The following is a 26296-nucleotide window of genomic DNA, read 5'->3' as shown; positions in this document are numbered from 1 at the left end:
ACACACCCGTCTCTCTATTCTCTACATCTCGTGAAAATAAACTGCACTAGACTGACTGAGTGAAATGCATGTCTATTGTTTCACACGACCCTAGAGATCGACTCTTGATCTGAGGAGCAAAGTTGTCATGTTGCACGGTTGTTGCAAAAACTGAATCCCTTCTTGTCTGTGCCAAGGAAGCTGATCACTTCCTATGCAGAGAAGAAAGTTTCCAGTGACCTCTGAGCTAGTTGGTAACACAACCCAATTAAGTTTAGCATAGTCAGTGGAGGCCTGGAATATCCGCAGTTCCACGTCGATACTACTGTTTATGTTATTCCAATGCGCAGGGCCTAGTGGGAAACTAGGAACTACACTACAGTCTGCGGTGACTTTGCTCCAGCTCCTGTGGGGGATCTGTGGTGTCTAGTGGTGGGAGGTGTTTTTCTTGAAGGTGAAGTGGATGCAGCTGTGGTCGGTCCAGTGAAGTCTAGTGGAGTGGCTGAAGGAGACGTGGTTGCTGGTGGAGAAGATGGGGTTGAGCATGTGGCCGAGGAGGTGGGTGGGCATGTTCACCAGTTGCTTGAGTCCGAGGTTGTCGAGGTTGTCGAGCAGGGTGGTGGCGTTGCTGTTGTTGTGTTCCATTAACACATGTTAGAGCTCGCTACATAGTTGCTTACACTGCCTGTGTCCATTAACATGTTAGATCTCGCTACATAGTTGCTTACACTGCCTGTGTCCATTAATGCATATTAGAGCTCTCTACATTGTTACCTACACTGCCTGTATCCACTAATTCTTGTTCAAGCTTTCTACTATAGTTGCTTACACTGCCTGTGTCCATTAACACATGTTACAGCTCGCTACATAGTTGCTAACACTGCCTGTGTCCATTAACACATGTTAGATCTCGCTACATAGTTGCTTACACTGTCTGTGTTCATTAATGCATATTAGAGCTCTCTACATTGTTGCCTACACTGCCTGTATCCACTAGTGCTTGTTCAAGCTTTCTACCATAGTTGCTTACACTGCCTGTGTCCATTAACACCTTTTAGAGCTCTCTACATAGTTGCTTACACTGCCTGTGTCTCTTAATGATTGTTAGAGATTTCTACCATAGTTACTCACACTTCTTGTGTCCATTAACCCCTTTTAGAGCTCTCTACTTAGTTGATTACACTTCCAGTGTCCATTAATGCTTGTTAGAGCTTTCTACCACAGTTGAATACACTGCCTGTGTCCATTAAAGCCTGTTAGAGCTCTCTACATAGTTGACTACACTGCCTGTATCCATTAATGCTTTTTCGAGCTTTCTACCATAGTTGCTTACACTGACTGTGTCCATTTACGCTTGTTAGAGCTTTCTACCATAGTTGCTTACATTGCCTGTGTCCATTAACACCTGTTAGAGCTCTCTTCATAGATGATTACACTGTCTGTGTCCATTTATGCTTGTTAGAGCTTTCTACCATAGTTGCTTACACTGCCTGTGTCCATTAACACCTGTTAGTGCTCTCTACATAGTTGTGTATACTGCCTGCGTCCATTAACAACTGTTAGAGGTTGCTACATAGTTGCTTACACTGCCTGTGTCCATTAATGCTTTTTAGAGCTCTATACATTGTTACCTACACCTACACAAATCGCTGGCCCACACTGTAGGCACAGGCAGCAACTGAATACTATAGCAAGGGCAATGCCCAGGAAGGATAGAAGCTTCCATCCCCAAGCGGTCAACGTTGTCCAGAACCAACCGGACCAAGTCCAGGTGCCTGGATTCTGATGTATCAAACTTGCAATTTTATGAAGACGTGTAATAGCTTGGTATACCGTTGGCGCGTTTTCTGGAATGAAAACACAGCAACTTGACCCGATGACCTTACAAGCTCCGCCTCTGTCTGCCAAGATGACGTCAATAACAAGACGATTCTGAAGGACAACAACCCGCATGGCGGACTGCTCCTCTGTTAAGTTACCTAGGGCGGAGGCCATTTCATTCACTACTGCTTCGAGTGTTCTAGTTAATCTACGTATTAGTTTGCTGTTCTGGACGGGACCTATGAAGAAAAAGAATCCTCTATTGAAATCTGTGTATTGCTCCAATGCCGTTTCAGTGTAGTCAACAATCGGGAGACCTCTTCGAAGTCTACTCTTTACTAGGTTTATATTTCTGTGATAATCAGGAGGGGCTAGGAAAACAGGTGGCAGAAGGAATGCAATGTAACAGGTACCATCCCAATCTGGTGGTAAACGTATGTATGCGGTATGACCACAAACAAAATAAGAATGACGAGTTGCTCTGAAGGAAGACTTGCCTTGATCACTGAATTTGACCACAGTAGTGCATTTACTATGACCTAAGTGTACTGAACCCTTCTTTCTGACACATAAATCACCCGTGACTGGTAATACTGACATAGCAGGGAGGACTGGTGTAGCTTCAGACTCAACAGTAAGAATCATAAGGTTAATTGTATAATTACTTAATCCATATACTTCATTTTCTAGATCAGTTCCTATTCTTATGGGAAGTCCCTTCTTGTCAGGATAACAGGCGTTAAGCAGAACTAAGTTCAGGTTTCCCCAAACCCAATTTCCTTTGAAAACAGCAATATCAGAATCTAGAGAATTAATTATTCTAAACCATGCTCCACAGGAGCCATTGTGAGTAAACGGGTACGGAAAGAGGGGCAGAACTCCCTTGTATTTCTGATAGGGAGGGAGTCGGCCACATATCCAACAGTTTGTAGCATTATTAGTCTGATGGGAGTGATGTAACATACTAATGAATGTATTGTTGCGCAGCGCAAGTCTGTAAGATAGTTCATGGGGGGGTAACTCACTAAAAGAATGTTCAGCAGTGACATTGTAAGCAGATTGTTCACGCTTGAAGATAGGGTAGTATATGGGAAGCAATATACTAGTAACAATAATCAGAAGACTTAGAAAAAACATAATCAATAATGTCACTATACAGTGACTATGGAGTGATTTACAATATGTACGTTTCTTGAGTTGTCTCTCTCTCTCTCTCTATCTCGATCTAGGGGATACATGTCAGAAACTATTTAACCGATTCACCTAGGGGAGGACTTAAACAATTAAACTGTCTGACTTGCTAGATCGGAGTTTCAGTTTGTACTCCTCTTGGGGAGTTTTCTCTTGTTTCGGAACTTTAAAGTCACTAGGTTCGATGCAGTCTTTGGAAGGGGTGGACGAGTCCTTTTCTGGTATCAGTTCATTATATTTCTTAATATGACTCGTGTGGATCCACCCCTTTCGGCCTTCAACTTTGATAGCGGTCCTCGTGGTGAGAAGGACGATCTTCGGCTCTTTCCAGCGGGGCTCCAGCGGACTTTTCCTGTCGAAGTTCCTAATTAGGACCAGATCTCCTGGACGGACATCATGCGGCTTTACATCAGTGTTGTCAGGGAAGGCGGCAGCAACCTGTGAACGACATGATTGGAGTGCAGACATCAAGGAGGCAAGGTAATCTGTCAGCATATTACAATCAACATCGGTAATTTTCTTCGGAATGGGCGTCCCCCACATATTCGGTGGCCTGCCAAAGACCACTTCATACGGGGATAGTCCTGATCGCGAGTGGGCGACCATCCTCATGTAAAACAGTGCAACTGGCAGGGCGACTATCCAGTCGACCCCTTTCTCTTTACATATCTTTGCAAGGCGTGTTTTCAGTGTCTGGTTATGCCTCTCTACAAGGCCAGCGGCTTCGGGATGTCGGACGCAGTGGAATTTCCACTGATATCCTAGCAGAAGGGAAACCTGCTTCATGAGCTCGGATGAGAATGGTTGTCCGTTATCTGAGTACACGACACGGGGCAAGCCGTACCGTGGGAAGAATTCACGAACCAGCTGCCTGGCAGTGGTCGGGGCAGTGTAAACTGGGACTGGATATGCTTCGGTCCAACGGGAAAGTGCACAAACAACTACGAGGACGTACTTAAATCCTCGACAACGGTCCATCTGGATATAATCCATGTGGAGGACTTCAAAAGGGTGATCAGGAGGATGAAATCCACCTTGCTCTACAGGGACGCTTTTACCTGGATTGAACTGACAACAGATCATGCAAGTACGCACTTTCTGTTTTGCTGCTGCTCGCAAGTGTTTGTTGTACCAGAGATTCTGTAAACTGTCTAACATAGCTTTCTCTCCTAGATGTGCTGGACTATGTGCTGTATTTATTATGACTTGAACCATAGAGTCGGGGAGAAACCATGTAGATTTTCCCTTTGTCATCCAACCTTGATCTGTCTGGATCCCTCCTAGTTCAGTCCATTTCTTTAATTCATCTGCAGTAGCATATGTCTGAATATCGATTACATCTAGTGTGGGATCCCTAACTGTCATACAATGTGTCGGTACTATTGTCTTTGTCATATCAGTTGTCTGAGTATGAGTCAATGCTGTATGTTTTGCTGTTTGGTCTGCCAGGTCGTTACCCTGGGAAACGGAATCGGTAACTTTAGTATGTGCTTTACATTTCATGATGGATATGCCTGAAGGCAAATGTATTGCTTCTAACAGTGCTTGAATGAGAGGACCATGTTGGATCTTGGCACCGTGAGAGGTCAGGAAACCTCGTTTTTGCCATAACACTCCGAAGTCGTGTACGACTCCGAAAGCATAACGTGAATCTGTGTATATATTAACATTTCTGTTCTTGGCTAGTATACAGGCTCGGGTCAGAGCGATGAGCTCTGCTGCTTGAGCGGACAGTGTATCAATACGATATGTTTCCTTTACTTCAGTTTCAGTGGTCACTGCATAGGCGGCCACTAACTCTCCTGTATTTGTTCTCATACATGAACCATCCACATAAAGTGTCAGGTCTGGATTTGTCAATGGTACATCGGTTAAGTCTCGTCGGGGCTTTGTTACTGCATTAATGATCTCTATACAATCATGCGGGGCTGAATTAGTCATAATCGAGGGTAACAATGTTGCGGGATTCAGGACGTTACAGCGTCTGATTTCTATGTGTGGCTGGAATAGTGTCAATTCATAACCTGTCAGTCGTGCTATAGTCAAGTGTTGAGTCTGGGTTCGATTTAAAAGAACCTCTACAGAATGTGGAACTTGTACTGTTAATTGATGTCCTAAAACAATTGAGTCGCTCTGTCTGATTGCTAGTGCTGTTGCTGCTACTGACTTCAAGCACGCAGGGAGTGCCTGGGCTACTGAATCCAATGTACTTGAAAAATAAGCGCAAGGCTTATGTGAACCTGCTTGATCTTGAGTGAGGACAGACAACGCCGTACCATCACGTTCTGTAACAAAAAGTGTAAAAGGTTTGCTGTAACATGGTGTTGCTAAAACTGGCGCTTGACATAAAGCTTTCTTTAATTCCTCAAAGGCTTGTGTATGTTCCTGAGTCCAAGGAAGGACAGTCGAAGTCGCTGCCTCCTGTGTTGTCAACTGAATGAGTGGTTTAGCTAGAAATGCATACTGAGGAATCCATTGTCTACAGTACGAGGTGAGGCCTATAAAGGCCCGCACTTCCTTTTGTGTTTGGGGTTGCAGCATATTTACAATTAACTGAATGCGATCAGGAGTGAGCTGTCTCCCACTTTGGACAGCAAGTGACCCAAGTACACAACTTGCTGAACACAGAATTGTAGCTTCGAAGGGGATACCTTGTGCCCCTTGTCGGCCAGAAAATGTAAAACTGTCAGTGAAGCTTGTTCACATTCGGGTTCACTTCGTGCGGTGATCAGCAGATCATCGACATATTGCAGTAAAGCGGTGTTAACTGGCATTTGAATACAATCGAGTTGTCTTTTCAGTGCTTGACTATAGATGCTGGGGCTTTCTGTGAATCCTTGAGGTGCGCGTGAAAATTTGAAACTTCGTCCATTTAAACTGAATCCGAAGAGGTATTGGCTCTCTGGGTCAATAGGCACGCTGAAGAAGGCGTTCTTGAGGTCAATTACAGTAAAGAACGTTGCTTCAGAATCGATAGCAGTCAATAGGGATGATATGTCGGGAACCACAGGGAATTGTGGAACGATGCATTTATTCAGTTCTCGTAAATCAATCACCAACCGATATACTGGCGGTGCATTGGGGTCAGTACGTTTAAGAATCGGAATGATAGGGGAATTACAGATATTGGAGTCGGTCTCTACGACCACTCCTTGGGCAATAAGCTCTTCAATGATTTCCAGTAAAGCCACTACAGCATCGGGTGGTAACTTGTATTGTCTGATGCGCGGCAAAACAACTCCTGGTCTGAGTGTAACACGGTATGGTGTAATGTGCATGCAGCCTACATCGGTTGGGCCTTGTGCCCACAGGTGTTTCGGTCCATTTTTCAATCTGGCATCAAATTCTCGTAATACATAGTGACCTTTAAAATCACGCAAGAAAAGTCTAACTCCTTCTGGAGAACAACATATCACTGCTCCTAGAGCCTTCAATGTCTTTATTCCTAACAAGTTTTCTGGACATGATTTCGTAAGTAATAGGTCTGTAACACGTGATAATGGACCCACAGCCAAGGGAACTGGTTCTGATACCTCATTTACAATAGGCTGTCCTGAAAAACCAAGGGAAACATTCTGTGAGCCTGAGAGGGGTGCCCCTGGGACTTCGTCATGGCTGATTGTTGTGCGGCTTGCCCCTGTGTCAATTAAAAATTTTCTGTCTTTTCCCAATACTTGACTGTGTACATAAGGACCCTCTTGATCCACAGGAATCTCAATAAGAGGCAAGCCAACTTCCCTCTCTAGGCTGTTTCATGTGTATCGCTGATAATCGGGATAATCAGATTGGGCATACTGGCACATCTGCCGTGAAACTAGCTGCGTTGCGGCTATGGGCTGTGACTGTGATACCGCTGCGGTCTGTGCTGTATGTGGAGCATGCATAGGTTGGGAATTCGGTGAAGTCTGTTGCTGAACCTGGTCTTGTCTAGGTGGATGCGGTCTTTCCTTAGTTTTACCTGTTGCTATATTATGTTGCAGGACTGGACATTCATGTACGTAGTGACCTGGCTTCTTGCAATAGTTGCATGTCCCTTTAACGGGAGCTGCTGAATTTCCTGTCTGTGTCGTACCCTTTCTCTGGCCGTCGGCTGGAACCGACTGGGCCACTAACATTTTCATTTTCGTGTCTTTCATACGTTTCTGTTCGTGATCCTGTTCTTCTCTAATTCTGTTCTGGTGGTACTGTAACATTTGTAACATTTGTGATGGCGTATTTGCTTGCCATGTACTTTCAACTTTATATACGCGATTCTTGACTGCGGTCAAGGAATTCTCAACTAACTTTGATACAAAAAGATGCGGGTATGACTCGCTACCTGGTTTTAGGCCACTATTAATAATAAAACATTTCTCAAATCTTGAATAGAAATCGCTAGTATCTTCATCGTGTTTTTGTTTACAGGCTGAGATTGCGTCCCAGTCTTCCTTTTTAGTTGTTAATAATCTTGGTAAGACTTGTACTATTAGACCTGGTAATGCTTTTGCTTTTTCCCCAAGGCCTAGCCCTGGGGTACGACCTTTTTCCTCGTCCTCTATTTCTGTCCATATAATCTTTTTATCTCCTACCTCCCATTCTTTTTCCTTAAGTTTCTCGTAGATGCCGGTAGGCAGCAGTACCTTTAACAATTTCATGATATCTGTATATGTGTAATCTCCCATGAGTAGCATGTCTTTAAGTTCTCTGTGAAAACCTGTAGGGTCTTTATCATGACAAGGTACTAGTTTCTTCATTTCTAACAATTCTAACTTCGTTAAAGGTGTGTAAACATACACACGTTTCAAGGTATTATCGGTGCCCATAACTGGATGTACTTCTCGTAAGGGATTCTGACTTTCAATGCGACGTTCCATATGATACATTTTTCTTTCTGGGGGCGGAGCGGGAACATATTGTGGACCTAAAAAAGTGTTATATCTGTGTCGTTGTTCTAGAATTATTTGAATTAAACTGGTACTTAGGCCTTTCCATCTGTCCATGATTAGTGCTTCTAATGTATCGTGTAAGGGACCTGGATCAGAATGTTGATTTCTGTGTAACTTGAGGAGGTGCTGAATCATATATGTACCTGCTAATTTCTGTTCGTCTGGAGATAGGTTCAGAAATGTCTGTGCTACTGTGTCATCATTATATATATTAGGATTGTCAGCCCATAGTACTGCTGACCGGGCTAGTTCTTGTTCATCCATAGAATTGAGTACATGGTACCCCATTCGTTCTCGAAGCATTTTATCAGTGTCTTGGAACTGATGTTCAGGAGAATTCGGTTTTGATATGCCAGAGAGGTAAACTCTCTTACTTTCCGGACGAATGCCTTTCCTAAGGTAAGTTCCCTTACCTACATACGCTATCGTGTCTGTAGTCTTTTCTTGTTCTTCAAGTTCCTCCTCCTCCTCCTCGGAAGCTTTTTCTTTCTCTTTTTCGTCTATTTCTATCACTGCTTTCCTTATTCTCTTGTACATACTGGCTATACAACCCCCTTTATCATGTTTTCCTTCGGATATATTTTGACCCCACTTGTTTAGTGCTTCCATTTCATCCTGGTCTACCCCAGGCCTGTCTCGGTCTCTTATTAAGCAATTTATAAAAAAACGCAATATGTGTGCTTGAGTGTCAACCTTCTGGTGTGCCAGGGCCTCCTTAATACTTTCGGGATTTTCCCCAGTCTGGACAAAATGGTATATTCTATCTAAGTGCTCTTTCATTCCTGAGAATAATATTAGGTAATCTGTAGCTTGTCGCAATCGTAGTGATGCTATCAACATCCTATCGTCTTTGCCGGGTACTGGATCGTATCTGCAAACTGGAAGCGGTTCTTTGAGTATGTCGAGACGGGGTGATTGGAACGTAAAAGGATTCTGCATATCCCTAAGCTGTAATCTGTGTGTTGGTGGCGGGGTCCGGTAAACCCCGGTCGCACCTCCTGAGGCGGAAGCTTGGACATTATCTCTCTGTGGAGTCTGTATGTGTACTTGAACTTGTCTTTTAGTGGGATCAGGTAGAAGCGGTTTCGGTATATCAATTTTAGGTGCAGGAAGTGGTGGAGGTGGAGGACTGGCGGACTGTCGAACGGGGAAACCTGATTGCGGTAATGGCGGGATAGGGTCTGGAGGCGGGTTGCCACCTCCGTCACCGTCAGTAGGCGGGACGCGGGCACGTTGATTGGTGTAAGCGGGTGCTACATCGTCTAGATAAGCGGCAAGGAATATATCTTTGGTGGTCTTGTGATTTACTTTAGTTGGAACCAATGGTAACGGCAGGTTTTTCGGTATTTCTGAAGTGGCTTCAGGCGAACCCTCGGCCACAAGATACATACCATTTACGAGATTGTTTCGTGCGCGGTCTACTTGTTCTGCTTTTACTCGGATTCCTTCATTAACTAATTCATTCTCTCGGGCTCTATCTGATTCTTTAAGTCTGTCTTCTCTACGGAGTGCTTTTTCAGCACGTTTATGTGATTCCTTACGCCAAAATTCTATGGCGTCTTTCTGCGATTGTCTGGCTTTCTTTTTCCATAGTGCTTCTTCTACCTTCATGATGCACTCGGCATCCCATGTTCCTGTAACTGGCCATCTGTGTTTCTCGTCTAAGTGCTTAGTATAATCGGCCCATAAATCTAGATACAATATGGCGTCTATGCCATGTTTATGATACATGAAATTTCCAGGCGTGTCCCTAGGGGGAATAGGAATTTCTTCCTCTAGTATCCCTTTCCTAGTTCCTATCTGCTTTAATTTATTGAAGAACGGCATCTTGTTACTTAGTACTGAATACTCGATACGGAACACAGCTAGTTACACAAAAACACAATAATGTACATTAAACAATCACTCATACCACAACATTAATCACATAAAAACATTTTGGAACATATATCTCTACCCTAGATAACTGATGTACTGCTAAACAGCACAGATACACTGTCTAAAACAGTGCAGACCGCATGTGTGTACCCAAACACGTCTTTACCGGATACATAATAATGCACCCGTCTAGATACGACCCAGCAATGGTACTCACCGGGAAGCACGGAACGGAAGGCCTCGGAAAACTCGACTGGACTGGACCGGACTGGACTCGACACGTGGATACTTCGGAAAACTGGTGGGCCTCTTGACACCTCGGACCTTGGTTCTTTCGGCTAGGCTCTGGTCGGGATCCTCCGCACTCCTCACCGCCTCGTCTGGGTGCTGATCGCAGTCTTCGTCACCTCCGTGGGCCAGAGGGAGATACAGGAAATCCTGCCAGTACGCGTAGTTCCGTCTAACTGATGGCAGGGGACAGAGCTTGCAACGCACCAACCGGCGCGTGGGGTGGGGGAGGGGTTCCTGTTCGGGCGCCAAAATAATGTGGTAAATATTTGATTTACCGTCTTAATTTCTATGCAGGTAAGTACTTAATCAATAATAACTCAATCGGAAAGAAAGAGGCAGAGTCCGTGGTGTTAGAGTTCTTAGGGGTTTTATTCCTTAAAAAGGAATGGTCAAGACCTGGATATCATGTTCCTGCAACCACAGGGGTTCAGGAAGGGATAGAGCAATATTTTATTGACAGTACATAGCTTATATACTTAAGTTGCATTATAGAAACCAATACAGAAGGCGTAACAGCTGAGAGAAACAAGATAACAGCATCCACGTGGTAGTGATACGTAATTAGAAGGCGTGAACTGGGCGTGAACATGGAGGTGTGTACTAGAAACGTCACAGATAGGTGTCACAAGTGGGTGGCAACAAAGCAGAAATTTGTAAAGTCAGCAGAAATCTGAGGCATGGATGCGCGCGCAGCTGCATGACGTATGATTGACGTGAAACAGACGGGTGCAGGGAACTTGACATTTACACTGGCGGAAAGAGACAGAAGTCTGGCATGTCAGATCAACTCGTACTTCTATCATATCTGATATCTGATGTTTGGGAACCATACTATCTAGAGGGAAAGGTCTCTTGGGCAGAGGCTATTCCATACTGACTGTGAGTGCGTGTATAAGCGCCTAAGTGTCTGCATGAGATGCGAGGGGCATGGGCCTTCCATGGTAACAGAGGCTATGAATTACTTGCACGGAGACAGTGAGGCCGGGCCCTTCGCTCTACAGCTGGGGGAATGTTTACTTAAACTAGTAGGCAGGAATGCATTTTCGAGGAGCGGAACAGATAATTTGAAGGTTGAATATAGTCTTGGCAGGCAACAGGCTGAGCTACGCGCCGTTAGCCGCGCAGGGAGTAAGGCAGAGTTCAGAGATACAGGTGGGGGCTGTGACTTCGGAGCGTTTCAGGAGGCTTGAGGCCTGGACTTGCATCTGGGCCTTGCGGAGCCTTAGAAACGGGTGCAATTTGACCATACATGCACCATATAAAGACGTTGGCATGGCATACTTAGGAACTGAATTATCGATCCATTCATGGCGGATCTGAAAGAGGACATGTTAACGTTGGACGCAAATGTATTTGCGTCTTCATAGCTGGCACAGGAGGGAAGTTACATGCACTTTAGGCTGGTACATGGAGACGGTGGGGTACACGTTAGGGAACATTACTTGACCATAAAATTTATATTTCCTCACCATTAACAACTTTTAGAGCTCTCTTCATAGTTGATTACTCTGCCTGTATACATTAATGCTTGTTGAGCTTTGTATCATAGTTGCCTTCACCGCCTGTGTCCATTTATGATTGTTCAAGCTTTCTACCATAGTTTCTTACACCGCCTGTGTCTATTAACACCTGTAAGAGCTTGCTGCATAGTTGCTTACACTGCCTGTGTCAATTAATTCCTGTTATACCTTTATGCCATTGATTCTTACACTGCCTGGGTCCATTAATGCTTGTTAGAGCTTTCTACATAGTTGCTTACACTGTATGTGTCCATTAATGCTGGTTAGAGCATTCTACCATAGTTGCTTATACTGCCTGTGTCCATTAACACCTTTAAGAGCTCTCTACATAGTTGATTACACTGCCTGTGTCAAATAATGCGTGTTAGAGCTTTCTACCACAGTTGATTATACTGCCTGTGTCCATTAACACCTGTTAGAGCTCTCTACATAGTTGATTACACTGCCTATGTCCATTAATGCTTGTTAGAGCTTTCTACCACAGTTGCTCACACTGCCTGTGTCCATTTGTGCTTGTTAGAGATTTCTACCATAGTTGCTTATACTGCCTGTTTCCATTAATGCTTGTTAGAGCTCTCTACGTAGTTGCTTGCACTGCCTGTGTCCATTTATGCTTGTTAGAGCTTTCTACCATAGTTGCTTACACTGTCTGTGTCCATTAATGCCCGTTAGAGCTCTCTACATAGTTGCTTACTCTGCCTGTGTCCATTAACACCTGTTAGTGCCCTCTACATAGTTGCTTACACAGCCTGTGTCCATTAACACCTGTTAGAGCTCGCTGCATTGTTTCTTACACTGCCTGTATCAATTAATTCCTGTTAGACATTGATACCATAGCTGCTTACACTGACTATGTCCATTAACCCATTTTTGAGCTCTCTACATAGTTGCTTACACTACCTGTGTTCTTCAATGCCTGTTCAAGCTTTCTACCATAGTTGTGTACACTGCCTGTGTCCATTATTACCTGTTAGAGCTCACTGTATAATTGCTTACACTGCTGTGTCAATTAATTCCTGTTAGAACTTTATACCATTGATTCTTACACTGTCTGTGTCCAATAAAGCTTGCAAGATCTTTCCACCCTAGTTGTTAACACTGCCTGTGTCCATTAACACCTTTTAGAGCTCTCTACATAGTTGATTACACTGCCTGTGTCCATTAATGTTTGTTAGAGCTTTCTACCACAGTTGCTCACACTGCCTGTGTCCATTTGCGCTTGTTAGAGATTTCTACCATGGTTGCTTATAGTGCCTGTTTCCATTAATGCTTGTTGGAGCTCTTTACCTAGTTGCTTGCACTGCCTGTGTTCATTTTTGCTTGTTAGAGCTTTCTACCACAGTTGCTTGCACTGCCTGTGTCCATTAATGCGTGTTAGAGCTCTCTACATAGTTGCTTACTCTGCCTGTGTCCATTAACACCTGTTAGTGCCCTCTACATAGTTGCTTACACAGCCTGTGCCCATTAACACATAGTAGAGCTCGCTACAACACTACCACGTCCGCCATCCTAGAACAATTGGCTCCACGAAGACAAAAAAGACCTAGGAACATCCCATCGAGATCCTGGTTTAACAAGGAAATCAACGAAGAAAGAAGACATCTTCGAGCTACAGAACGTCAGTGGAGAAAGTACCCCTCCTCCAGCCACAGCCAAGAAGCACATCAATAGAGAAAAAAAAGAACTTCTTCTGCAATGCGCTAGACAAAGCCAAAAACAGACCAAAATAACTCTTTGATATCATCAAAAAACAAACATCCAAGCCATCCACTATCCATCGCCATCCCTCAAAATCCCTATGCGATAACTTCGCCACCTTCTTTAATGAAAAAATCGCTAAGATTGAACTATCTCTTGACATCAGGGCCAATCAGCATAACAATAACGACCTAATAACAACGGAAACGACCGCTAGCAACCCGGCTGCATCCGCTTGGACTCCCTTCGACCACATCCACGAAGCTGAGATCCTCAATCTAATCTCATCCTCTAAACCCTCATTGCATAGCCTAGATCCCATCCCCTCCCAAATGGCCAAAGACCTGAAGCTCACCCTTGCGCCACTCTGGTGTGAAATCATCAACAGCTCCTTAAAAACTGGCATCGTTCCTGAATGCCTCAAAATCGGCCAGGTTACACCTCTTCTGAAGAAACCAGGCCTTGACGCTAACGACATAAACAATTATAGACCAGTCTCCAGTCTGCCCTTTCAAGCCAAATGCCTAAAAAAATGCGTGTTACGTCAACTAAACAACCGGCTCGATAACATCAATCTCCTAGACCATAATGGATCAGGCTTCAGAAAAGGCTACAGCACCGAAACCGCAATCCTGAACATAATGGATGACATGCGCAACTCTATGGACTCAGACCACTGCTGCCTACTCATCCTGCTTGACCTGTCGGCGGCCTTTGACACAGTTGACCACAAGGTGCTCATCAAGTCCCTCAAAGAACGAGTTGGTGCGGACGATGTGGTCCTTCAATGGTTCTCCTCCTTTCAGAATCGGTTTCAACCAGTTGAAATCAAATCCTTCACATCCGACCCTCTACCCGTGACCAAAGGGGTCCCACAAGGATCTGTTCTCTCTCCGCAACTGTTCAACATATATATGGTACCCCTCACCACCATACTGAAAAAAGTCAACATCCCTTTCCACCTATATGCAGACGACACACAGATCTACATTGAAACTTCCTCCTTCAATGACATTTTAAGGCTCTACAACACTCTCATAGAAGTTCAAGACTGGATAACGACGAACCACCTTAAACTTAACCAAAGAAAAACCGAGATCCTCCTAATCTCGAACAAGGAAGACAACACGCAAAACATTGAACGGGTAAAAGCGATTGATGCCCTGAATGGAAATCTTATTTTAGCTAAATCAGTTAAATCACTGGGAATCACGCTCGACCACAAACTATCTATGACGAACCACATCAAGAATCCTGCTAAGAACGCCTTCCTAAACCTGAAACTCCTCAACAAAATCAAAACAAACATTCCGCAGAAAGATCTCAAACAAGCCTGCCAATCTCTGGTGCTATCCAGACTGGACTACCGGATCGCAACACTCTCAGGAACAGCTCTATCCCACCTAGCGCCACTCAAAATGACTCTCAATGCAGCTACCAGAATGGTCTCAGGTACAAAGAAATTCGACCACATATCTCCCGCTCTCAGAGATCTAAAATGGTTACCAGTGGAAATGCGCGCGAGTTTCAGAAAGGCCTGCTTGACACACAAAGCCTTACACACAGGGAAACCAGAATACTTAGCCTCTAAGCTCAAGAAAGCTGGTCAAACCAGAACTCTCAGAAGCTTTAAATCCCTCCTACTCATCCCACTGAAAACTCGGAAACATGAAACTGCAGCCCGCTCCTTTGCAGGCAACGCTCCAAAAATCTGGAACTCCATCCCTGTGGACATCAGAACTATCCCTTCCTTCCCAGAATTCAAGACTCGACTGAAAACCATCTCTACCTTAACCGTGCATTCCCGAACTCAAGCACACCCTGAAACCCTGAATACATCTAAGTTGCTACCTAAAAGCCGCCCCTCAGGCACCAAACAATTTTTAATAGTTATTCTTCTATGACTTTTTGTGCTTCATTGTGTTATTCCTGTTGTACCCTCTTCCACTGTAAAGCTCTCCGATACCCTCGGGTCTGGCCAGCGCTATAGAAAACTTCTAAAATAAAAAATAAATAAATACATTGTTTCTTACACTGCCTGTATCAATTAATTCCTGTTAGACCTTGATACCATTGATTCTTACACTGCCTGTGTCCATTAGTACTTGTTAGAGCTTTCTACCATAGTTGCGTACACTGCCAGTGTCCATTAACACCTGTTAGAGCTCTCTACATAGTTGATTACACTGCCTGTGTCCATTAATGCTTGTTAGAGCTTTCAACCACAGTTGCTTACACTACCTGTGTCCATTAACACATGTTAGAGCTCTCTACATTCTTGAGTACACTCCCTGTGTCCATTAATGCTTGTTAGAGCATTCTACCATAGTTGCTTACACTGCCTGTGTCCATTAATGCTTGTTAGAGCTTTCTACATAGTTGCTTACACTGTATGTGTCCATTAATGCTGGTTAGAGCATTCTACCATAGTTGCTTACACTGCCTGTGTCCATTAACACCTTTTAGAGCTCTCTACATAGTTGATTACACTGCCTGTGTCAAATAATGCGTGTTAGAGCTTTCTACCACAGTTGATTACACTGCCTGTGTCCATTAACACCTGTTAGAGCTCTCTACATCGTTGATTACGCTGCCTGTGTCCATTCATGCTTGTTAGAGCTTTCTACCACAGTTGCTCACACTGCCTGTGTCCATTTGCGCTTGTTATAGATTTCTACCATAGTTGCTTATACTGCCTGTTTCATTAATGCTTGTTAGAGCTCGCTACATTGTTTCTTACACTGTCTGTGTCAATTAATTCCTGTTAGACCTTGATACCATTGATTCTTACACTTCCTGTGTCCATTAATGCTTGTTAGAGCTTTCCGCCATAGTTGTGTACACTGCCTGTGTCCATTAACACCTGTTAGAGCTCTCTACATAGTTGATTACACTGCCTGTGTCCATTAATGCTTGTTAGAGCTTTCTACCACAGTTGCTTACACTACCTGTGTCCATTAACACATGTTAGAGCTCTCTACATTGTTGAGTACACTGCCTGTGTCCATTAATGCTTGTTAGAGCTTTCTACCATAGTTGCTTACACTGCCTGTGACAATTTACGCTTGTTAGAGCTTTCTACCATAGTTGCTTACACTGCCTGTTTCTATTAATGCGTGTTAGAGCTCTCTACCTAGTTGCGTACACTGTCTGTGTCCATTTGTGCTTGTTAGAGCTTTCTACTATAGTTGCTTACACTGCCTGTGTCCATTAATGCTTGTTAGAGCTCTCTACATAGTTGATTACACTGCCTGTGTCCATTAACACCTGTTAGTGCTCTCAACATAGTTGCTTATACTGCCTCGAGTCACCCTGCATGTTCCCTGTTGTCGTTTCATTATATGCGTCTTGGTAGAGGATTGGTAGCCTGACTCTACTAATCAAATAACAACTGCCGCTTGGGACTGACATCTTAATAGGAACCTTAAGGGCTTGTTATCAGTGTTATTTAAGGAGCACATATCACTTAGAGGTCCCCAGTCCTGGGAGACACACAGATATTGCATCCAAGAGAATTTAGGGCAGGGTATGTGGAGTGTTAAGTATCACTCACAATGTAACAAATTAAATATGATGTCACACATGAGCATTTCAATAACATTGAAATCTCAAACATGAAATATGATGACACAAGGGAGCATGTCAATAAGGTGGCAATGCCACATATGTAATGTGATGACACAATTGAGCATATCAATAACGTGGCAATGTCTCACATGTAATCTGATGTCACACATGAACATGTCAATAACGTGAAAATTTCACACATACCATAAACTAATTAAACAATACGCAGCATCCATCACGTGTATATACAGTGCCTGTAGGCATCAGTGCATATCAGGTGATGGCTCCAACCAACACACCACATGAGGGAGGTCTCACTGACTCAGCCTTGTTACAGAGTGAAAGGCGCCTTCACTTCTCTAGCCTGCTCTCTGTGTGTGCACCAGACATGGATCCACTATGTATGGGTACCCGTGCACACCCTGTGACTACTGCCACCAACATACCACACCGCAGGGCTGCTCCGAGGCACATGTTTCATGTGCTTTGCAGCTGTGTCATTAACACATCATATCAATTGTGGTGCCCTGTTTGGGCACAGTAAAGGTGTCCTAGTAGTTAGACTGCACCTATGCACAGTGTTTGTGTGTTTAGCAGCAGTGGTAAAGGTGCCTCAGTATACAGGCTGCACCGAGGCACAGTGTTGATGTGTTTAGCAGCAGTGGTATGGGTGCCTTCGTAATCAGGCTGCTCCTATGTGCAGTGCTGGTGTGCTTGGCAGCAGTGTCGTAAGGGTGCCATAGTAATCAGACTGCACCGAGGCACAGTGTTGGTGTGCTTAGCAGCAGTGCCATAAGGGTGCCATAGTAATCAGGCTGCACCGAGGCACAGTGTTGATGTGTTTAGCAGCAGTGGTAAAGGTGCCTTGATAATCAGACTGATCCTATGTGCAGTGCTGGTGTGCTTGGCAGCAGTGCTGTAAGGGTGCCATAGTAATCCGACTACATCAAGGCACAGTGTTGGTGTGCTTAGCAGCAGTACTGTAAGGGTGCCATAGTAACCAGGCTGTATGAGGTACAGTGTTGGTGTGTTTAGAAGCAGTGGTAAGGGTGCCATAGTAATCAGGCCGCACAGAGGCACAGTGTTGGTTTGTTTTGCAGCAGCGCCATAAAAGTGCCATAATAATCAGGCTGCAAAGATGCACAGTGTTGGTGTGTTTTGCATCAGCACCATAAAGGTGCCCTAGTAATCAGGCGGCATGGAGGCACAGTGCTGTTGATTTTAGCAGCAGTGGTAAAGGGGGCATAGTAATCAGGCTACACCAAAGCATAGCGTTGGTGTGCTTAGGAGCAGTGCTGTGAAGGGGCCACAATAATAAGGTTGCACTGATGCAGTGTTGGCGTGTTTGGCAGCAGTGCTTTAAAGGTGCCATAACAACCAGGCGGCACTGAGGCACAGTGTTGGTGTGTTTAGCAGTGTTGTCATTAAGGTGCCATAATGTTCACAGAATGTCTTCAAGCTTCTGATCTGTTGTTTTGTTTTCTTCCAGGTGTGCCACAGTGTGACCCTGCGTGTGCTGATAACGAGCTGTGCACGAACAGTGCAGGGTACGCCGAGTGCAAGTGTCAACGAGGCAAATACACAAATGCAAGTAAGTTTGTAAGGTTCTTATGTATTGATGCATACACAGACTCTAATGCATTCCTATAGTGAGCACAGCATATAATAATACCACTTTCATCAGTCACATGTGATATGTTAACACAATTGGGTAAGGCAGCACAATATTTTCCCTCTACACAGACCAGAAAAGTTGATCCCAGCTGCATTCTACAGTATCTACATAAGACACATGTGAACACCTGAGCAAAAAGCCCATGTCCCAGGGATGGACAGATGGCAGAGAGACAGAGCAAACCAGAGGCACAGATGCCACCCTATTGTGCTGTGTATTGCATCATTCACAAGAAATAGGGCAACCCAGTAATCCCCAAGGAACTGGGTAACGTTAGTTAAATAGAAAAAGGCTTCTTGAGGAATTATTTCAAATTCTTCAATGAATTTCTGTTATGTCTTTTATAAGTACATCAATTGGAAAAGGAACATAAGAAACATGATATCTCAAAACAATTTTATGTATTATTTGATAACTAAATCTTTAGGCTTTTTACAAAATCAGAGAAAGGTACATATGCTAGGCAACAAATAACACCACAATATTCAATACATTTTATCAGTGGCGTAATATACCGTTGGTACAATATGTATTATACATATATATACATAGAGTGCTCCTATAACATCAGTCAGCTAATCCATCAGCTTTTTATACAAATCCTTTCATTGATGAATGTAAACCAAGCGGTATAAGAGCGTCGACGTTTCGGTCTTTAACGTATAATTTTCACCAAGACCATCCTCAGGACTATATGTTGCACAAGAAATTGAACTGGTCTAGTTCACTCCAATTTTCAATCAACCACGGCTTCACAAGGAAGACCACAAAATACTCCTCCACAGCTATTTCAAGAGGGTATTAGTAAAAATGGGCAGGGCTCCGCTTTAGAATAGTTCGCATAACATGTAATTCATATGCTTAGCCATCGACGGGAAACGCTCCTCGTCAGTCTCACTCGGCGTTTAAAGCAATATGAAGAAGAATCATAAAGTGATAATACCTTTATATATATTTTATGCTTCCTGCCAAATTGCGGGCAGGGCTGCTGTGCTCTCAGAGCAGGGCAAGAGAGGAGTGGTTTGCTCACTCCTACGTGCATAATGACTGTTTGATCAGCCGTCTCGGGCTCCCAATCCAGTCATGCGCACTTCAATTGTCTCATCGCAGGCTGCATTACAGCCTGCATGGAGAACAAGTCCAGGCTCCAATTCCCTGGTAGAGCGTCCAATCAGGACACTGAAAACCAATCACAACGCTGCACTGCAGCACTATGATGGTCAGGGGAGCCTGAGTGCCTACTAATCACAACGCTGCAATGAAACATTGTGTGTGAATAGTAAGTGGTGCCTGGCTGTGCTTCCATCCAATATGGAAAAGGGCAGGAGTGGAGATGCGGGACCTGGGGCAACAATACATTTTTTTTAAATGTTTTCTTTTAAATATGCGCGACCCCTCCTCCCCGTGCGACCTGCCCACCCCTCCACCTGCGAGCCATACCGTCTGCTGCTAGATTTACAAAAGTGTATTTGTCAGTGAAGCTCAGATTTATTTTGACACTCATCTACAAGTGGCTGCAGGGTTCTCTACCCAATCCACAGCTCGCGGCCATCTCCTACCATGACCTGCTGCGAACAGATAAGGCTGTGTGCCGTGAGGTCGACCTTACCCCTGGATGCTAACTGTGCCCTATGCCTTCCCCCTACAGACACCGAACCCTCAATGCGCAGGCACGGACCTCTTAAGGATTCTGGGGGCCTGGGACCAAACGGATTTTTGGGGCCCCTGTTCAGAACAGCTTTGAATTTACGATCCAGTTTCAGCTGCTTCAGGTCCACTTTGGCTAGGTCACTAACAGTGCACAGACAACCTGGTACAAACTCTAAATGTGTTTACATCTAATATCCAGGGACAGTGAAGTGTGTTTTCAATATTGTAACACAGCTTCAGCAGGTCACTAATATTACTGCCAACAATCTCTGTGACACTCTCCCAGTTCTCATATTTGAGATCCTCTATTGATCTGAAAGAAATTTTTTAAATACATGTTTGTCAGAAAAATGCCTGTAATAGACTACCACACATTACCTACATTAACACTTGATTGAAGGAAAATGATAGTTACAACAATCAGTTTAAGACTTTTTCAAGGTCACCATCGCAAGACTCTCTCAGGGGCCCCTGACAGCCAGAGCCCACTTTGCTCATGCATTAAAACGTCTGTGTGCAGGGCTGGTACAGGCCCGGCTCTTTGCTCAAGGTGCTGTGGTCGGCATATCCACTGCAATCTGGGCAGCTGACCCCAACTCTATGTGTATGACTGGGCCCTGTGCCTGGCCTCCAGCCATGTCCTGCGCCTGTGACTCCACAGGCTGACTGCCAGAGGCCCCTCCCCACACAGCTTCTGGCCATCTGCACTTGGGGTTGGCCAATGCCTCTGGGTCCCAGCCAGACCCTTCCCCAACCCACTGTGCGCACCCAACCCCCTCTGCGCATTGGGTTTGGCTCACTCTAATCTGTCTTTACCCAGTCCGGTTATTTAACATTTTTGTTCATTTCTTGCCTGCTTTTGTGAAACTGCGAATCTGGGACAAGCATTGCTAACTCCCATACCTGTTGAGAGATGGCGGCTCCAATCCCCCACTCCTTAGGAGGCCTGTGTGAAATGAAAATTCCACCAGTGTCATTTGCATCATTTTCAGAATTTTGTGTCATCCAAATTTCCCCCAAATATGCCATTACATGACTGTGAGTAATTGCACTTCTTTTGTGATAAAAATGTACCATAAAAATGTACCATAAGCACATCATTTGCAATATAAATTCACTGCAAACCAATAGGAGCAACAGGAAAGCAACTGCTTATTTTTTTGTAAGATTTTTTTTGCCCAAAGCTCACCCTGGCATTGAAAATTGATGCAAGAATGCCTTTCGTGCTCGACTGTAGAGCGAGAGGGCAGATATGAATTTCACATAATTATGCTTAATTTTGCGTAATTACCTGAAAACAAATTGGACAAATGTTTTCCTACGCACATAGGTGATCTGTGTTTTAGTGAAGCTCCCCAGGGTTTGTGGCACCCAGGTAGGAAGCAAGCCTTGTTACTAAAGCTCTTTTCTTGGATCTGTCATTCCAGGATGCATTTAGTCTTGGCCCTGGTCCTCTGCACTTGTCTTGGAATCTTAATTCTTTCTTGAAATGAGGGAGCTTTGAGGATGGGGGGGCGAGGTTGAGGATCATCCTACATCCTGGAACGGCCACCACAAGAAAAAACAGTCTTTTGCCGCAGCAAATCATGTCACTTGGGTCACAGTTTTTTGTCCAGAAGGATTCTATAATTTTTGTATTCCCACCGAACAAACATAAAAACGTCTTAACTTTTTAAAGACCACCTGGCAATTTTTTACAATGTACTTATATTTTATAAACCAAAGAACAGATTTAAACTAAAAGTATACAAACACATCATTTGAGTGAAATACTACATTCATGCCAAATCTGTTGTAAAACTGTTCAGAAGCTTTGACTGTAGTAGCAAGAAATGTTCCTATGGCTGCTGAAATGAAAGAAAATGTTTTTTTCTCTTCGCACAGATGCAAGAACATTGGCAGGCTAGTACTTGGATCACTCCCTAAGTGATCATTACATTTGATACAGATCAATCCACAGAGTTATACACAATTCAAAAATCCTCTTTTCAGTGTCAAGTGTAGCGCACCCATAAGTACACAGTGGTAACATATACATATATTTTCCATATATATTCAATGCCAAACAAAAGGTAAAGTGAAACTATGGTTAGCTAAAATTTAAGGCATTCAATTCAATGTGTTCGATTTAAGGCACTCGTAGAGTGCACAACTGCCTCTGAAGACTCATCCAGGTGTTAGCGGAGGGTCCTGGAGGGAGAAAAACCTGAGAATGCGACAAGTCTAAATGCCCAATAGATAGGTGTCGAGAGGAAGGTTACGAGGCTACGTCTGAAAATAGTTAATAGTTCATTTTTATATATTAACATATGTTAAATTCATATAGAAATTCATGTTGAGGTGAAGTTAATGTTATGTAGATTTGTAGACCAAACCATCACTTGATGGGGCCAGGTTCCTTTCTATAAAATGTCTCTGGAACCCCTGGTCAATGGATCCCTGGTGTCTGCTTAGAAGTTTGGAGGGGAGAAATGACTTTCCATTTCAGGTTTAGGACAACAGAATTTCATGACTCCGAAGAATCACAGACTCCATGTTCGAAGTTTAATCGATTTATTACAGAGCCAAAAGTAACTGGACATGCAAGCCCCTCAAAACGAGATTGAAAGGATACATAGAAATTAATTAGAAGATGAAACTACGAGCAATTTTGAGTTTCTGGACCATGAAAAGAAATACAAATTCCAAAATGAGAATGCAAGCTATAAAAGCTCCTACATCAAGATCAGAATTCATTTGCAAGTTATAAGTAAAGTGTTAGTCTATCCCTACACTACCACTAACATGACATCCCTTCTTAGCATTCCCCGGGCAAGTTAGGAAAAGCTGTCAGCGTGTGAAGACTTCCTAAAAAGTCCCCTCACATTGTATGGGTTAGGTAGTATAAAGCTACATACCTCGTTTTAAGATGTTCCTTCCTTTTCTGTTGACCTATTCCCCTCTTCTCATCATTCAACAACTAGGGCACTGTTCCTAATTACAACACAAAAACCATAGAACACGCCCATTTCACATCATCCGATCGCCTCATCTTGCTAGACATCTCTGCCAGGTTATTTTTCGGTCCGTTCCGACACTCCCGGCCTCTGGGTCAATGACCTTGATTCTCAGGCCTTCTCCAGTGAAAAAGAACACTGTTTCATATTATCAGGACTCCTTGTTCAAATGTATCCTCTCCACCCTGAGAATAACTCCTAAAACAACAGCCTTTTTCTAACTAACAAGGATGAATTTCTCCACCTGTGATGTAGGAAAGAACAAATACAACATACACATGAATTTCACTCAGCATTTCTAAATTAACACATTAAATAAGCACATCAAATACGCAAATAATTATGAGCATCATACATTAGTTCTGTACGTTACTGTTTTCAGTTAAACACGCATGTTTTGTAACATCAGTTTCCTTCATTTTTTATAGAAAAATATCCCTAACACATCACTCTTCATGTTATTACAGTACACATTCTAATGACCAACATTAACACAACAAAATAATGAATGCAGGTGCAGACTACTTGTGATTATGATGCACCCCTACAAATAAAAGATCACAATCGCTCTCTATCACACTCGTGAGGGTATCCTGATGCTCAGCAGGTGAAAGTAAAGTGGTTAATCCAGGTTTGTTCGTCCAAAAAGACATCCCTAACCACTCTCCCTACGTGGTTCCCATTAGCTACTAGCCTCCAAAATGCTACGTTATCACGTGATTTGGCGGCCAGCAGCATATCGGCCCATTTTTCTTCCTCCCAAGCTATTTTCGAAGCCTTTTGTACGGACTTGTAATTGTTCCTAGCTATTTGGATGTCTACGGGTGACTTGGATTTAATCGCTAATAAGAGTGCCCTTTTAGATTCTCTACAGGTTCTGTCATACCAGGGTTTGCTATGGGACAGATTCTGTGTCTTTTGCTGGTTCTTCTTAGGCATTTTGGTGGCTAACAATTTTAGATAATCAAAAATGTTTTGGTGTAATGACATAACATGAGTTTGGTTTTCCTCATCTGCCGTTAGACCTATATATGGTTCAAAAGTCCCTGCAAAAAGTATATATATTTCTATAAGAATGTCGCCATGGTCCAGTATAAATGGCCATTTAAGTGGTCGCCTATTATTACTAATATGAGTCTCGATGTTGTCACCATTGCTTTCTTCTGCTAAGGGAGAAAGAGCTGTATCCTCAAACAATGAGGCTTCCATTACGAGGTTTACGGGAAAGTGGTCACTTTCTAACCTCTCCTTTACCTCAAAGTCAAAAAAATACGGCCAAGTAGGTATAGAAGCAATCACAAAATCTATATTACTTTTGCAGTTTTTCCTGCAAAAGGTTGGTTTCTTCAAGCTGTCAGACGGTAACCATCCGTTGCAGGCCCTAAGGCAGTGCTCTGTGCATATTTTGGTCATTTGGAGAGCCAAGATTGAACATTTTGCTGATTTGGCATTCTCCATGGCGGGGATTTTATTGGCCTGGTTTTCCTCTTCAAAAATATTGCTAAGGCCCGGGACTGGCTCGTAATTACAGTTTAAATCGCCAGCCAGGATAATGAAATCCACCCTGCCATCCAGTCTACTTAGGAAGCAATCTAATTTAGATAATGTTGGTGATTCACTAGATGAGGGTGATGGCCTACTATAAATATTTATTAGAAATAAGTTTTTCCCTTCGCATGTGGTGATTTTTAATGCTAGTATATCTAGGGAGTTTGTGTCCATCACCTCAATATGCACCCTTAGATTTACTTTCACCCAGGTTAGTAGTCCCCCCGAGGGCCTTCCACTTCTAGATGGAATTGCACCAATTCCATAAGTTTTATACCCTAGTCTGTGTGGAGCAAGATCACAGCCAACCAGCTTGCCGCTTCCCTGAGCCAGCACCCTCCCGCCAGCTCAGCGAACCCCAGCCAGGCCGCCGACAACCTCACGAAGTGGATCAGCAACTACGCGGATGAACTCGCCCCACTGAGGACCCCGCCCAGCAGACCCGGCAGCAAGAAGGCCCCATGGTTCACCGACGAACTCAAGAGCTCCAAGAAGAACTGCCGAGCCCTCGAGAAAGCCTGGAGAAGGGAGCCAACACCGGACAACATGACCACCCTCAAGCTTGCCACCCGGAAGCACCACCAACTGATCCGCGACACAAAGAAAACTGCATTCAAGGAACGGCTGGACAACAACGCACACAACAGCAAGGAACTCTTCAACATCGTGAAAGAGCTCTCCAACCCCAACGCCGGAAACAACGACATCACCCCATCGCAAGAACTCTGCAACTCCCTCGCCTCCTACTTCCACAACAAGATCGCGAACATACACAACAGCTTCAACACCCAACCAACGAACGCCACGTCCGACACGACTGAACCACCGCCCCCCACCACCACCCTCCGCGCCTGGACTCCGATCAGCACCGAAGACACCGTCCGCATGATGACTTCCATCCACTTCGGATCTCCGACCGACCCCTGCCCTCACCACGTCTTCAACAAGGCCGACGCTGTCATCGCACCCCACCTGCGGGACATCATGAACACCTCCTTCACCACCGCCACCTTCCCTGAGAGCTGGAAGCACGCCGAACTCAGCGCTCTACTCAAGAAACCAACAGCGGACCCCACCGAACTCAAGAATTACCGCCCCATCTCGCTGCTCCCGTTTCCGGCCAAAGTCATCGAGAAGACCGTCAACAAGCAACTGGCCGCCTTCCTCGAGACGAACGGATCCCTCGACCCCTCACAGTCTGGCTTCCGAGCCAACCACAGCACCGAGACCGCCCTCATCGCTGCCACCGATGACATCCGAACCCTGATGGACAACGGAGAAACAGCGGCCCTCATCCTCCTAGACCTCTCCGCGGCCTTCGACACCGTCTGCCACCGCACCCTAGTGCAGCGCCTCTACAACGTCGGAATCCAGGAGAAGGCACTGGAATGGATCATCTCCTTCCTCGACGGAAGGACCCAGAGAGTCCGCCTACCACCGTACGAATCAAAGGCCACCGAAGTCATCTGCGGCGTTCCCCAAGGATCCTCGCTGAGCCCAACCCTCTTCAACGTCTACATGAGCCCCCTCACGGCCATCGCACGCCAACACAACCTG

General features: G+C 44.4%; 1 protein-coding gene across 1 annotated transcript in view; it reads left to right on the top strand.

Moving 5' to 3' along the window:
* The window catches only part of LOC147725088 (uncharacterized), a 456944-nt gene that overhangs the window by 335911 nt on the left and 94737 nt on the right, over nucleotides 1-26296 (top strand). Inside the window, exon 2 of the mRNA XM_086918166.1 lies at nucleotides 18360-18461. Coding sequence (XP_086774292.1) covers nucleotides 18360-18461 — 102 coding nt within the window. The remainder of the gene's footprint in view (nucleotides 1-18359; nucleotides 18462-26296) is intronic.

The sequence above is a fragment of the Lissotriton vulgaris genome, chromosome 4_1 (assembly GCF_964263255.1).
Source record: "Lissotriton vulgaris chromosome 4_1, aLisVul1.2, whole genome shotgun sequence".
Lineage (NCBI taxonomy): Eukaryota > Metazoa > Chordata > Amphibia > Caudata > Salamandridae > Lissotriton > Lissotriton vulgaris.
This window is presented reverse-complemented; position numbering and strand designations above follow the sequence as displayed.